This window comes from Protobothrops mucrosquamatus, unplaced genomic scaffold, assembly GCF_001527695.2.
Source record: "Protobothrops mucrosquamatus isolate PMUCROS unplaced genomic scaffold, P.Mucros_1.0 scaffold_257, whole genome shotgun sequence".
In the NCBI taxonomy this organism is placed as follows: domain Eukaryota; kingdom Metazoa; phylum Chordata; class Lepidosauria; order Squamata; family Viperidae; genus Protobothrops; species Protobothrops mucrosquamatus.
Window position 1 is genome coordinate 1767346 of NW_015386333.1, and position 15902 is coordinate 1783247.

Here is a 15902-nt window from a genome sequence, read left to right on the forward strand (position 1 = left end):
GTGACAGTTTTCCTGCTAAGTACCTGCATGTCATAAGCATTTGAATTAAAATTACCATATTGAAATCAAATCTGTTTTTTAATTTTTATTTGGTGTGCGTTGGAACAGGGGTAGTCTTATACGGTGAGTATAGCCCAAACTCTATATTTTAACTGGAAAAGTTGGGGGTCGTCTTATACGCCCAGTCGTCTTATACGCCAGAATATACGGTACCAATATTAATTCAAACTCCTCGTATCTAAATTTCACAACTAAAAATATGAAAACTTATCTTCATGTTATAGCATTATATAATTGCCATTGCATTTTTTGCTTAATAAAAATACATAGTCCACCAGAGAGTTGCCCTTTATTCTTTGTTTTTCAGGCAGGGGAAGCCCATTCCTGAAAGCCCGGAAGTTGTACTAATTCATCCTCTTCAGTTAGGCAGGTTTCCTGGATGGCTATTACATCAAATTTAGATAGGAAGCTCACTAGTCCATATCAACTACTTCTTTCCAGCCAGCTGTGTTCCAAATCACAATTTGTATAGGACTCCCGAAAGCAGAATATTCTGACTCGGTTGGTTGACTAGGGAATAAGGGTATCGAATATCAACTTGTTTTAGGAGCTGGATCAATATTGACTATACTTCCTGTGTAGAATATAATAATAGAATAATAATAACTTTATTGTCACTTTGAATGTACACTAATTGTCATACATTAAAATAAAATTTTGTAATTTTTGAAATAATTGTAAATAATTGTAAACGCAATTATTATAAAATTCAATATTAAGTTGTAGTTATTGCTCTTCTTTATTTTGATTGCTAATATTCCTGATTTTGATTTAAGACTGACATTTCTACTAATGAACGAGGACTCCAACCATCCTTCTATCTAGTTGTACTGGATGGTTAATTTGGACTTATACAGTAATATCTTGCTGAGTGTCCTTAAAGGGAGTGCTTCTAATCTTGATGTCAACGCTGCAAATACTGTATATTCTTGCTTTCACAATATGCAGAACTGTGGTATTTTTATAGTTAAATCAGGCAACAGGGGAAAAGGGAGGAGAATAAGGATAGCCCGGGAAAAAGAAACCGGAAGTAAATCACATCTTCCAAGTTGATTGGAAGATGTGAACCATGACCCCAAAATAGGCTACCCCAATACAAGAGCGAACGGGAAGAGGTTAACGAGGCAATTATCCCCAATCCGCAAACTGCCACTCAACTTACACCTCGCAGGGTCCCCAATCCTGATGACCCTGGAGCAAAGAAAATAAAACGAGAACTCCTCACCGACCAATGGTTCAAAGATAATCAGACCTCCCTAGCGTGCAGGGATGGTTTGGCTTACATGGGGGAAAACTATATTTGCCAGAAGCCCTCCGTCTTAATGCTCTCAAACATAGCCATGATGTAAAACAGGCTGGACACTTCGGATATTTGAAAACCCTACACCTCACCCGCCGACAATTCTGGTGGCCGGGGCTGAAAAAGGATGTGGAAAACTATGTAAAAAGTTGTACTGTATGTGCCACAATGAAAAGAATCCCGGGGAAAACCCCTGGACTACTGCAACCCGTGGCAGGCCCTTCTCAACCATGGGGAGAAATAGCTATGGACTTTATAGTAGACCTACCTGAAAGTAGTGGAAACACTGTCATCTGGACTGTAATAGACCTGTTCTCGAAGCAGGCTCATTTCATCACCTGCAAAGGACTCCCATCTGCCCGACGACTGGCCAAATTGTTCCTGAAACATGTCTACCGGCTGCATGGCGCCCCTAAGTGGATAATTTCAGACAGGGGGGTGCAGTTCACAGCGAAGTTTTGGAGAACTTTCCTTACATTAATTGGATCATCTCAAGGTTTATCATCTGCTTTTCATCCGGCCACCAATGGGGCTGCGGAAGCCGCTAACAAAATGGTGGAGCAATATCTTAGGTGCTACGTTTCTTACCAACAGACGAACTGGACTGATCTTCTCCCTTTTGCGGAGGTGGCGTACAATAATTCTGTGCACAGCAGCACCGGTTACACGCCTTTCAGAGTGGCCACAGGAAAAGAATTCAACCCAATACCTGAATATCCTCAGATGCCCTCCGCTTCCCAGACACTTGACCAGTGGGTGAGGGGGTGGGAAGAAGTTTGGAGAAACACAAAAACTGCTTTAAAAAAGACTTTTGAAACCTATAAAAAGCAGGCTGATAAAAAGAGGGCTCCCCAAAGAACATTCCAAGTTGGGGAAAAGGTTTATTTGTCAACTAAATATCTACGCCTCAAGTTGCCCAGCAAGAAATTGGGACCAAAGTTCTTGGGGCCTTTCCCTATAGTAAGGATCATCAACCCAGTCACAGTAGAGCTAAAACTCCCTAAACTTTTAGGGAAAATTCACCCAGTTTTCCATTGTAGCTTGTTGAAGCCATATCGGGGCTCCACGTTAAGACCTCCTCCAAAAAAGGCACCTGGGCCCCTCATGGTTGCAGGACAGACCCACTATGAAGTAAAACGTATTCTTGACTCTAGAATTTTCAGAGGGAAATTGCAGTATCTAGTACAATGGAAGGGATACCCATTATCCGAAGCCACCTGGGTGAAATCCAGTGAAGTAAAGGCTAATAGATTGGTCAAAAGGTTTCATGTGAAACACCCCAACAAACTGAAAGATAACCCTTAACATATGCTTTGGTTTGCTTTACAGGATCTATCCTTTTTGTAACGGGGGCCGGATGTCAACACTGCAAATACTGTATATTCTTGCTTTGACAATATGCAGAACTGTCTGGTATTTTTATAGTTAAACCAGGCAACAGGGAAAAAGGGAGGAGAATAAGGATAGCCCGGGAAAAAGAAACCGGAAGTAAATCACATCTTCCAAGTTGATTGGAAGATGTGAACCATGACCCCAAAATAGGGGGAGGGGGGGAAATGCTTAGAATGTATATGCGTAACGAAAAAGAAGCCAGACCTAAGCATTTCCACCATGCTGTACTGACGTCTCTGTAACCTTAATAAATGCTTTTAGGAAAAAATATGCCTAAAAGTCCTTTTAAGTGTTTCGTTAATCAGACACATGACACTTAGCTTGTTACCTGTATAAAAGATACCTGTCCATAGAAGCAATCAATCAATGGCTTCCGGTTTACGATTGCGCCGTCGGCGGACACACGGTGGGAGCGCTCTCTCCGCTGTCCGGTTTTCCTTCGTCGGGAGACCCTGAAAAGGGCCGAAAGTCGCCCTGGAGGGGTGACGACCATGAGGAGGACCCTCAACAGATCGCGGAAGGGCAGCAGCTCTTCCGTTTGATCCGAGGCAGCTCCTTTGGACCAACGGAGAAAAGATCGGCCATTAACATGGCCGATCACTAAGCCATACCAGCCGAAAGCCAAAATCACCACCAAGTACAACAAAAGCACCGCGGAGGATTTGGGTGAGACCCTACCTTACCTTTCTTCTATCCCAATTATCTTCCTGTAAAAGCCTCTTGAAACTTCTTCCCCCCTTTTAACATTGCAGCGTCTGCATACTTTGGGAAAATAAAGCTTTGAAAAGATAAGAAAAGAACAACTAAACAATTGAATAACCGGACTTGCACCTTTTGGATATTTGGCGTCCCAAAAAGTTCCCATTTCTATGGGGACCTATCACTTTATTCACGTGTTAACTTGGATTTTTTTTTTTTTAATCAGATAAAAGCCTAATGTGAGTTTGGAAAAAGACTTTACATGCTAGCGGGGACATCTTGTGGCGAAGCATGGAATAGCAAGTGAATTCTTTTGACTGTGAGAATTGCTTATTGTCTAGATTTGTCCTTGGTACTATCTAAAAAAGATAAGAATTTGAAACAGCTGGGTGGTGAAAACAAATTCTAGGAATAGTGGAGATGGACATTCACTGACTCTTATTAAAAATAGTCTCCACTAAAGGACTATTTGTAAACACCATAGAAATGGACGAATACTACTCACAACTTAACTATAAACTTATACTAGAAAAAATCCTTGAAGCTACTGAGCTAATGAATTCCAGACTGAAAGACAAAGGTGCCACTTTAAATTTACAAAATGGAGCCCAGATTCCAGTGGATGAACCTACAGCCCAAAAAACAACAGAAGAAGACCAAATTAATATCAAAGAGGATTTTATAGAAAAACAAGGACAATCTACTGAGAACTTTGACAGTCAAACTCTGATTTCAATTAAAGAATCTGCAATTCAAAAAGCAACAGAAACCAAAGAAAGCAACACTAAGATGGAACAAGTACAACACATCAGGAATCTAAATAACCTAGACAATCCAACAATTACAACAGTGGACATAACTTTTTACTCAAGCTAGATGAAACCGGAAGAAGAAGAAGACCAGACTGAACTGACAACAAATATTCTAAACCAAACATGGAGATTTGAACTATTAGGGCAGTGATGGCAAAACTTTTAGAGACCGAGTGCCCAAACTGCAACTGAAAACCCTTATGTATCGTCGGATGCCGGGTGGGCGTGGCTCATTGGGTGGGTATGGCCCATTGGATGGGCGTGGCTGCGGTGGTAACGGCAGACTGGGTGGGACTAAAAAGTTCAATCAAGCAATTCCAACTTTGCAAGATTTTTTTCCCGCGAGAAGATTGAAATTGATTGATTGGACCTTTTTTTTTTTTTTTGCACATGGCGGCGGAGGCCTAAAGCGAAAAGGTTTTATAAAACCCAGCTGAAGGCCTAGGACTGGGGCGACGATGCGCATGCTCACAGAGAGGGCTCTGCGTGCCACCTGTGGCACACATGCCATAGGTTCGCCACCACGGTATTAGGGCAACAGTTCAATGATGATAAAGGGACCAGTTCCTTTGAAAAATTGATAACTGAATGGTCTCCCTTGATTCAAATAACAAGTGTAGGAATGAAGGGAGAGCCACTTGAAGATTTAGAGGCACTAGTATGAAAGCCGGTTTGGTAAAAAAATAAAGCTAGAGTTAGACTTTAAAAAAATGGGATTTTGTCTTTTTGGCTTATAACAGAAGAGCCTAAAATCCTACTTAATGGGCTAAGGAGACTCTAAAAGATATTAATTGATTTAATATTTAGGACTTAGATTTATAAGGGAAATGAAAATTAGTTATTACAATTAGTGACTGTAATCAAGCCTGCCCATTAAACCTCGTATTGATGGGCTTTGCTTAACAACCCCTATGATCTGTTCTTCCTGATGTGGCCCATAAATGAACATGCAGGTTATTAAGTGAAACATAGGGTCCCTCATGGGTAGAGGAGGTCCTGTGAGGCCTGTTAGCTGGTCTAGAAGCAGACAAGCAGAAAACTTTGCAAAGCTAAAAGTAGCCCAGTGGAGGGGAAGAGCCCAGCTGCCAATGGCAGCTGCTTTTGGGAGGCAGCTACATAGCCCATGCATGAGTGGTTTTGCCCAACATGAGATCCAGAGATTTTCAAAAAATAAGTGTACAATGGATGACAGACATGTGGGGAGCTGGCCTAAGTGCTAAGGGGTTCCTAGTGGGGAAGGAATGGGAGGGCCTGCAGCATCCCTCCCATTCATAAGGATGAATGTTCACAGGGTGCTGCAGTTGTAACTTCAAAACGGGATCATATCTAGTTTTTGGGGGGGAGGGGTCTTAACTTAAAATGGCGATTAAGTGAGGGTCATATCTCAAAGACTACCTGTATAAAATGTTTATTTTTGTTCTGTGATTTATCTCTTTTTCTGTTAATGTTTTATACCATCTGTAAAACATTTAACAACAATTTCCCCTTAAATTATAGTTTGGAATAAATTTTATTTTTTTTCCATATTTTTTTAGTATACTGTTATATTTGCGTCTTTTAAAATTTTGTATCCATTTTATTATGCAATGTTTGACTTGTTCAGTCTTCATATAATATTTTAGTAGCAATTTATTTATATGTGGTCTTGATTCTATATACCGTAGGTGTTATATATCTTAAAGTCTCTTCTTTTTCTTAGAGTATTTTTTTATTCTACCAGCAATTTACAAATACACTGAAACCATTTGGTGAAGTGATCTGTCAGTTTGGGTTTAGCACCATCAGCATTTAAAGCAGTGGTTCTCAACCTTTTTAATGCCGCGACCCCCAACCGGTTGTAAGTCGAGGACTAAACCGGTCGTAAGTCAAGGACTAAACCGGTCGTAAGTCGAGGACTAAACCGGTCGTAAGTCGAGGACTACCCAACCGGTCGTAAGTCGAGGACTTTCCCTGCCTGGGAGCGCCGCGCATGCGTGGTTCTGCCCCCTCCGCCGGCCGAGGCGTAGCTGGCAAGCGGCAGAGACGGAGCAGGCCGACCACCAGCTGGCCCAGCTCAAGGGAGGTAAGGCACCCGCCGGAAAAGGGAAAAAAAAATGGCGGACAGCCTTGCTTGGCGACCCCCGTGAAATGGTCGATCGACCCCAAATGGGGTCGCGACTCATAGGTTGAGAACCGCTGATTTAAAGATTTAATTGATTTAATCAATATACTGATGATACCCATTTATATAATAATATATATCCAGGGCAGTTAAGTGAGGCTGGTGAGATTCTATCCTAGTGTCTGGAAGAGGTTTGGAAAAGAAACTAGCCCCAACTCAATCCTACCAAGAGCAAGTGGGTAGGAGTATTTGGACTAACCAGATCTCAGGATATTCCATCTTTGTCTTTCAAAGGCATACCATTTTGCTTTTCCATGTTGGTATACAACCTGGAAGTCTGCCTGGACTCCCAGGTCCTGCATGAAGAACAGGTGATAGCTGTGGTTAGAAGGGTCTTTGCACAACTTTACCTGATGTTCCTGTTATGCAATTTTTTAGACTTGGGGGTCTTCAGACAGTCACTCGTGCACTACTGGTTCAACTACTTCAATGTGCTCTATATGGGGCTGTCGCTGAAGACCACTCAAAAGCTTCAACTTGTCAGAATGCAGCAATGGAAGCAGTGATGGCATTTCTCAGTATGCTCATGTAACACTTCTGCTTCACACCTCCTGCATTGGTTGGCAGATTGCTTCTGGGAGAGATTCAAGGTGCTGGTTATCTATAAAATATACATGGCATAGGGCCGTGGTGGCGAATCTATGGCACGCGTGCCACAGGTGGCACACAGAGCCCTCTCTGTGGGCACACGCGCCGTCGCCCCAGTCCTAGGCCTTCAGCTGGGTTTTATAAAATCTTTCCGCTTTAGGCCTCCACCATGTGCAAAAAAAAAAAAAAAAAGTTCAATCAATTTCAACTTCTTGCGGAAAAAAAAAGATCTTGCAAAGTTGGGATTGATTGAACTTTTTAGTCTCACCCAGTATGCCGCTACCACCACAGCCACACCTGCCCAATTGGCCACACCCAGCTAAATGGTCATACCCAGCCAATGGGCCATGCCTACCTGGCACCCGATGATACATAAGTGGGTTTTGGGTTGCAGTTTAGGCACTTGGTCTCTAAAAGGTTCGCCATCACTGGCATAGGGTCTGGTTTCTTGAGGGATTGCCTCCTCCCAAAGTGGCCTCTGACCACTTTGATCTTGCAGAGTTGCTATGCTCCAGCTTCCATTTAAAAGGACTCAGGAATATGTTTTCTCTACATTATTCTGTTTCTGGAATGGCCCCCCTTTCTCCCCCCCAAAAAAGATTTGGATGGACCTCTCTGCTATTGTTCAGAAGACCGGTGAAATCCTGGCTTTTCACCAAGCTTTGGTGAGAGTGAAGGAGAGCAAGATTCCCTGCTTCATTCCATCTGTCATATTTGCCATTTTATTATAATGTCTTTATTTGGCTATTGTGAACTACCTAGTCATTGCGAATCAAACAGTATACCAGCTTAATTAATTATACTTGCTGTAATCATCCCCAGAATAAAAAATATTTAATGGCAAAGCTAAAAAAAAATCTTAAGTCTGAAAAGAAATGTTTCTTTTAAGAACGTAAATCACTGAGAAAAGATTTTTAGAAAACACAATATATTTAAAGTAGTACTACAAAACTGTTACCTTCAGAATCTCCTCTGCCAGTACTTAAGTTACGCAAAGCTATGGAAACAAAGACCCATATTGGAATCTGTACCCATATGAGCAGGGTTGTCTTGAAAGGGTGACAATTATCTCGAATATATAACTCTGAAATTATTCTTTTTATATTTCTCCTGTAGCATGCCCTGGATGGAAAGACAAATAAAAGATAATATTATAGATTAACAGCACAGTCCATGAACTAAAGTGGTTACTTATACCGAGTTCAATAGAACTTCAGTACATAGCAAGTGAAGCCTATCTTGACTTTAAATGTTGCAATAGGGAGATTGTTTAGAATTAGAATTTAGCAATGTTTCTAAGGTAAGAAAAAATAGCACATTATATTAAAGCTATTCCTTGTGGAACTATAACCATTAATTTTGGACTATTTTTAATGTAACTACCTGTGGAAAACATTTGACTTTTAGGAGCAGCTAATTATCAGGAGATAATTCAATAACAACATGAGCACCTGTTTTTTAAAATGTTAAGATTAAGGATGGCAGCAAAAAGTCTCCAAGATTTAAATTATTCATAGAGAAATAATGGCTAATGACATTCCATTTTTATTCCTGGTTGTCACAGTAAGAACAGATACTGTAAAATTTGGAAACTAAACTTATTCCTCACCCTCTTTTTCTTAAAAGAGATGCTTTCTATATTGTATACCTGAAAGCAGAGATTGCATTCTTTAATTTTAATTGATATGAGAGTGACTCTGAGAAACTTTTGACAGAAAAACTGGACAAATGCTTCAAATGAATTTTGTACATTATATGTACAAACAATCTATATCAGTGGTGGCGAACCTATGGCACGGGTGCCAGAGGCGGCACTCGGAGCCCTCTCTGTGGGCACACGTGCCGTTGTCCCAGCCTCGCCTCCCCCGCGATCCCCTCCTCTCCAGCAGCCCCCCTGAAGGAGAGTCACCCGAGCGTGGCCCACGCGGAGCAGCGCAGCCAAGGACATGGCAGCCAGGCAGCGTAGCCAAGACTCTGCCCTCACACCCCATCATGCAGTTGATGCCGCAGGGCGCGGGCAGAGGGCGTGACCGCCATAGCGCTGCTGGGCTGCCTGGGCAATCTGCGGCGGGCTCTGGACGCAGTGAGTGGCTCTGCGGGCAGGTGGGGCGGGGGATGGGAGGGCAGAGTGGGAGCAGGGCAGGGGGTGAAGCGGGGGCGGGCCAGTTTTTGGGCACTCGGTCTCTAAAAGGTTTGCCATCACTGATCTATATAGTCAAATTTGGAAACAGTTAATGGGAGTGTAAAGAAAATATTTTGAATAAAGGAGGAAAGATCAGAAGAAACAATTTACTTAGATTTCTATGAAATGCTAATCAGAAAATGTACAAATAGCTGAAAGAAAAATATAGAAAAGGAGGCCAAATCCCAGAGTGAGACCTACAATAGGATTACTGTACAAATAATAGGATGTAGTAAAGTACTTGCAAATATGTAAATTTGTAATCTCAGATAATCAATTCAAATATGAAATACTGAAACATATATTGGTATTTTATAGGATTATTAGAGACAGTATTCAAATGATCTTACCTAGCCTCCTTTTCAGACCAATGGTATTGCTTTGCAGAAAGTGAAACCTCATAACGGAGCTGTTTGGCTAAGTATTCAATTTCAGGCTGCAACTTTTCTAACTAGCTGAAAAGATATAGAAGTCTTAGTTATATAAAGTACACACTTTCTCAGGTATTATCTTCTAAAGATATATGCTTCACTCAGTCTCCTCGTTTCTAGGTCAGCACCTTAACACTACATTATACATCATGTGACATTTTTCACAAGATTTGTGTTAAGGTTATCTTCCCTTCTAATGGAGGTTTTAGTGTATATCATAAAGTACAAACAATGAAAAGGCAAAATGAGAAATGTTAGAAGGCCTTGTGGAGGATGACAAATACGATGAATACAGTATGCTAAGAAAAAGTATTGTGCACAATAGAAAAAAGAAAAAAGGAAAAGGAAGACGCACAGACATTCAGACTAAAGACCTTGCTTTCATAATTGAATTAAACTAAATATATTCCATAAATCTCAATGCATCGGAATATCCATATCACTTCATATATTTGATACTGTTATTTTTAGATGAGGCAAACTGAATGTTACTCACCATGGCATGCAAATCCAAAAGAATCTGATTAATGATCATGTAGATACCACCCTCTTTGTGCTGTCACGTTTTTCACAAGTACATAAAGATCTTAGCAGAATCTGGACTACACATCTAAATTTTCCTATTTATATGCTGTCATAATTTAATATCAATCAGTATAAAAAACGTGCATCCCACTTTCCTCGGAAGCAGCACCTGTTCCTTTAATTCCACATTTCGTAAATAAAGCACATTTTATTAGGACAAGAACCCTCTGCCAATGCTCAGTGGCGACCCCTCATTTTGGAACTCACGCTGGCGACGACGCGCTTTTGGAAGACGCTGAGAGGAAGGGTGAGGCCAGTGCGCAGGATGGCGGTAGCTGCTAACACCGTGGACCACCAGGGCAGTCCAGATGCGGCCTGCATAGCTATCAAACCCGATTCTACCGTCGCGACAGGTACCGACGAAGACAACGTCTCATACCAGGTTCCAACCCAGGAAGGGTCTCTGTGGCTTTGTTCGACACCCCCGGCGGGCGTGGGCGTACAAAGGAATCGAGCTCCCCCACAACGGTAAAGGACGTCGAGGCAGGAGCGGGAGCGCAGCCCGTAGACGATAACAGCCATTTTCGCTCCAGCAAAAGACGCCATATTGCTGATCAGAATGCGTATGCCCCCTATCGTCAAGGCCTAGGCTAATATTTGATTGGGTAATTTATCTAGAAATTGAAGCCCGCACATCTCAGATTGAGAAATATTGGCGTTAGCTTTTGAAAGTTCCGGTTCCGGTTTTTGAAGGCGTCTTTGGCGCTTTGCTTGAGCGGAAGTGGAGGATTATACAGCTGACGATTTTCAGCTGTGCGCGCCTGTGTATTCCTTCCTGTTTTTTTTTTTTCTTCTTTGCACATGGAATCGCTTTGGGTGAAGAATGAGCTATTTTATTGTTTTTGACTAAATAATTAGATTAAAAAAATAAAGATTGGATTGGTAATACATTTTTTTCAACGAGAAATGTAAAGCGATAATTTTGGCCTCAGGCTTAAATATTGTTTACCGATAGCCTTGATTTGAAAAAGCGCGGCTTCTTATAATGAGGCCAAATAAGGCTGAGATTGCAGGGAAGGTTATCCAAGAAAGAACATTTTTGATTCTCTCTCTGCGGTATATTATCTAGTATCCCCTCTATACATTAGCCCAAACTACGGAAAGTTATCTTCAAGGAAAATTGTATGAAATGAGCAGGAAGGAGAGATGAACCCCTTCATCAAGTCATTTGATTATTACTATTTCTAATATGGAACCTCCCTTTTTTTCTATGCCGATGTGCACTTTGATTTGCAAAAATAAGCAGAAAAGAAAAAGATTATATGAGTCTTATCATACCAGTTCATCCATAATAATTTCCAGAGGGATAGCAATGTTAGTCAGGGCCATTTAAAAAAAATTATAGGCCTAGGCACATTTTTATTTATAAACCTTTGTTGCAATGATAATCAGGATGCTTGTGATTATAAAGGTATTCCCTGGATCTCTGCTTTTCAAGTAAACTGCAGGGGATATTTTCTTATCCAAGAGCATTAATAATATTTTCAGTTCAAGCATTCATTTACATTTATTTACAAAAGTGATTGTAACCTGGGAAGTTATTTCACTCCCATTAGGTGTCTATGTACAATTCATGGCATGTGTCTGATTTTTGCATATGTGACTTAATGTTTTTAGAATATCAAATTCAAATCCAAAATCAAATTCAATTTTGTTATTTACATAAATTCAGTCAGTACTGAACTAAACTAGCAATTTCAGTGTCATGCCAAACAGTGATGTGGTCACTTGTAGAGCTGAGCATATGTAAACATTTTAGTTTATTGCAATATTATGAAGTTGCTTTGATAATGAACTCTGATTCATTATATCTTGTATCAGATTTCTCTGACTATGAAAAAAAATCAGGAAAGTTATTTTTAGTAATTGATTTCTTTACCGTCAAACAATTTTTATTGTACTGTTATTACTAGAATTTTGTAAACCATTTGAATTGGAAAGTATAAAAGATTTAATTTAATAATAATTTTAAAATATTATTTTTATGCTTAGTTTAAAAATTCATGTTATTAAAAAACTCATGAATCTGGCCATGGATTTTGTCTTTCTTATTGATAACTAGCTGTACCCGGCCACGTGTCGCTGTGGCTCAGTCTGGCTAAATGGAAAAAAAGAAAAGAGAAAGCGCACGTTTGTAATATGTAGCGTGTGTTGCTTTTATGTCCAACAGATGGCGCTGTTTTTTAAAAAAGCATGTTTTACCTGTCACAGGTGTGACATCTATATAATATAGGTATATAAAAACACGCGCGTATTTGAATGCAATGTTGTGTCAAAATTTCAAAGCAATCGGTGAAGAACTTTCGGAGATTTAAGATTTTGAACAAACGAACATTTACATTTTTCATTGTTGCTACTTTGTTATACCATTGTTTGTAGTCAATCTGCGCAATCTTCTTGCATCAACTGTTACTTCAGCTTTTTTGCCGAGGTGGCACTTCCTATCTGTTGCTGCCTTCTCAATTCTGGCTTTGTTTGAAGTTGTTCTTAAGGCTTGGTCTTGTGCAGCCAGAATTAGTTCCTCTGTCTCTTTCTTCAACTTTCCTGCACTTAGCCATGTACCTGGTTGTTTTTTTAATGTACTGGCCATGTAATACTTTATCTTCCCATGCCACTTTTCTGTTATTATTAAAATGTATTTACCACTTATGTCACTATAGGGCCACTCTAGGTGACTTACAATAAAAAAGGAAGGCATAAAAAGGAAGTTTAAACAAAGTGAAAGCAAAGATAAGTAATAGAACAATAAAATAAAAAATATAATAAAGAAAACAAAGAAAATACATCAATATGAATACTTAAAAAAATGGGCATGTGGGGAGTTGGAGTCTGCAGTCAATCCAGCACAGAGGTCCCCAACCCCCGGTCTGTGGACCAGTACTGGGCTGCAGCATGCCAGCAACCGGTCCGCACAAACAAGGAAAGCCCCATTCACAGGATGCAGGCTGCACACAAAACTGCACCCCCTCCAGTCCACAGAAAAACCTTTCTCCAAGTAGCAGGTCCCTGGTGCCCAAAAGGTTGGGCACCTCTGATCTAGCAGCTACCTCCAGAGTTGAACTCTCCCATTGTGACCCCAGGCCAACTTGTAGAGCCAGGTCTTTAGGTTCCTACAGAAGGAAAGGAGATTGAGGGCAGATATTACTCTGGAGGCAGGATTTTCCAAAGGACAGGTGCTGCGGCAGAGAAGGGTCTTCTGGATTCCAATAATTGGAATTCCTTTTTTTAATAAAGTTTTTATTAACTTTTTCATACAATTCAGTAGTACTTATTCAACAAACGTGTTGTCTGAGTTTATCATTCATTAATACAAATTTAATTCCTAATCCTTTATTCTTTTCTCCAACCATTGATAAAATAAGTCCCACGTTTGAAAGTATTCTGTTTCTTCTATTTCTTTCAACCTCAAAGTAAGTCTGTCCATTTCCGCACATTCTAGTATTTTTTTTATTATTTCTTCCTCTGGTGGTATTTCATCATTTTTCCAGTGTTGTGCGAATATGATTCTTGCCTGTGTTATCACATGTAGAATCAAGTATTTACTTTTTTATCTATCTTTTCTGGCATTATACCTAATAAAAAAAGTTCAGGTTTAAAATCTATATGTTTTCCCAACATCTTTTCTAGCCAAGTATGTATTTTTGTCCAATACCTCTTTGCTTTAACACATATCCACCATACATGATAATAAGTACCTGAGTTGTGTTTGCATTTCTAACATCTATCTGACATATTTTTAAACATTTTTGCTAATCTTGCTGGTGGCCATCTATAAAACATTTTTATGGATTTTCTTTGTAAGAAGTTGACATTGTCAATTTATAATTTCTTTCCTATAAATTTTGCCATTTTTCTAAATCTATATTATATCCAAAATTCTTTCCCCATGTTATCATTGTTTCTTTAACTTGTTCATTTTCCATTTTCAAATTCAAAAAAACTTAGATTTTCTTAATTTCTTATAATATCAAATCAAGCAAGGTCTGCTCTTTATAAAATCCGTACAGTTTAACATCTTTATTGTATCTAACTTGCATTTATAAAAATGCCCACCATGATAGATCAATACCCTGATTTTCCATCTCCTGCTTAGATTTTAAATTCCCTTCAGAATTTAGAATATCTCTATATGTCCATATTTTCTCGAAACTAACTAAGTTTGGATGTACAGATGCTTCCATTGTTGAAAGCCATCCTGGAATTTTCAAGTATATTTTACATTTTATTTTTCCCCATATTAGTAATAATGGGTTTTTTATGTAGTGGTTTTGAAAATACTTACGAATTTTTTTTCCATACCATAAGAAAGCATGCCTACCAAGTTGTAATTCATGTCCCTCCAAATATAACAACCTTTTATTTCTAAGAGTTATCCATTCTTTTACCCATGTTAGTACAGATGCTTGATAATATAAAACCCACTCTGGCAAGCCAAAACCTCCATTTTCCTTAGCATCTTGTAACATTTTCAGTTTGATTCTAGCTTTCTTTCCTTGCCAAATAAATTTCAAAATCAGTAAATTTAAATCTTCAAAAAAAATTCTCTAGTCTTATAGGTATCGTTTGGAATAAAAACAATATTTTTGGTAATATATTCATTTTTACCGTAGCAATTCTTCCTAACATCGACAATTACAAGTTTTCCATTTTTCCAGGTCCAGTTTTATTTGATTCAGTAATTTTATATAGTTATCTTCTTTTATTGTTGAACATCATGCTGTTAGATATATTCCCAAGTATTTAACCTTTTTGACTATTTGTAATTCAATTTTTATGACATTTGGTTTTTTTTTGTTTATCTGTGAGATTTTTTACTATCACTTTAGTTTTTTCTCTGTTAATTTCCAGTCCTGCTATCTCTCTATACTGTTTTATCTTTTCCAATAATTTAGGAATCATCTCTAAAGGTTCTTCTAGGACAGTGATGGTGAACCTTTTAGAGAGACCGATTGCCCAAACTGCAACCCAAAACCCACTTATGCGTCGTCGGGTGCCAAGCGGTTGTGGCCATTGGGTGGGTGTGGCCCATTGGGTGGGCGTGGCTTCGATGGTAACGGCAGACTGGGTGGGACTAAAAAGTTCAATCAATCAATTCTAACTTTGCAAGATCTTCCCCCCCCCCAAGAAGTTGAAATTCACTGATTGATTGAACCTTTTTTTTTTTGCATGCCGCGGCGGAGGCCTAAAGTGAAAAGGTTTTATAAAACCCAGCTGAAGGCCTAGGACTGGGGCAATAGCGCGCGTGCCCACAGAGAGGGCTCTGAGTGCCGCCTCTGGCACCCGTGCCATAGGTTCGCCACCACTGTTCTAGGATGAATACCAAGTCATCTGCAAATGCTTGCAGTTTGTAAGTTTCACCCTTTATTTCTAGTCCTTTAATTTTCGTATCTTGCCTAATATTTCTATTTAAAGCTTCCAAAGTTAGGATAAATAACAATGAAGATAGTGGACATCCTTGTTTTGTACCTTTTCTTATCTCAAAATTCTCTGTATAGTCTCCATTTACAATCACTTTTGCTGTTTGTTTGTGGTATATTGTTTCAATCATATTTATAAAGTTTTGTCCAAAGATCATTGTTTTTAGTTCTTGAGTCATAAATTACCAGGAAACATTATCAAATGCCTTTTTTAAAAAGATTTTATTGAGTTTTATAGGGTTGGGGATAAAATAGGATCGGGATAGGGATTAAGG

The 15902-nt window shown here is 39.4% G+C and overlaps 1 protein-coding gene across 1 annotated transcript in view; it reads right to left on the reverse strand.

Moving 5' to 3' along the window:
* The window catches only part of LOC107302387 (cytochrome c oxidase assembly protein COX18, mitochondrial), a 46895-nt gene extending 36113 nt beyond the window's left edge, over positions 1-10782 (reverse strand). The window contains exons 1-3 of the mRNA XM_015831487.1: positions 10418-10782; positions 9545-9645; positions 7971-8134 (exon numbers count right to left, since the gene is read on the reverse strand). Coding sequence (XP_015686973.1) covers positions 7971-8134; positions 9545-9645; positions 10418-10756 — 604 coding nt within the window. The 5' untranslated portion in view covers positions 10757-10782. The remainder of the gene's footprint in view (positions 1-7970; positions 8135-9544; positions 9646-10417) is intronic.
* Positions 10783-15902: the final 5120 nt, after the last annotated feature.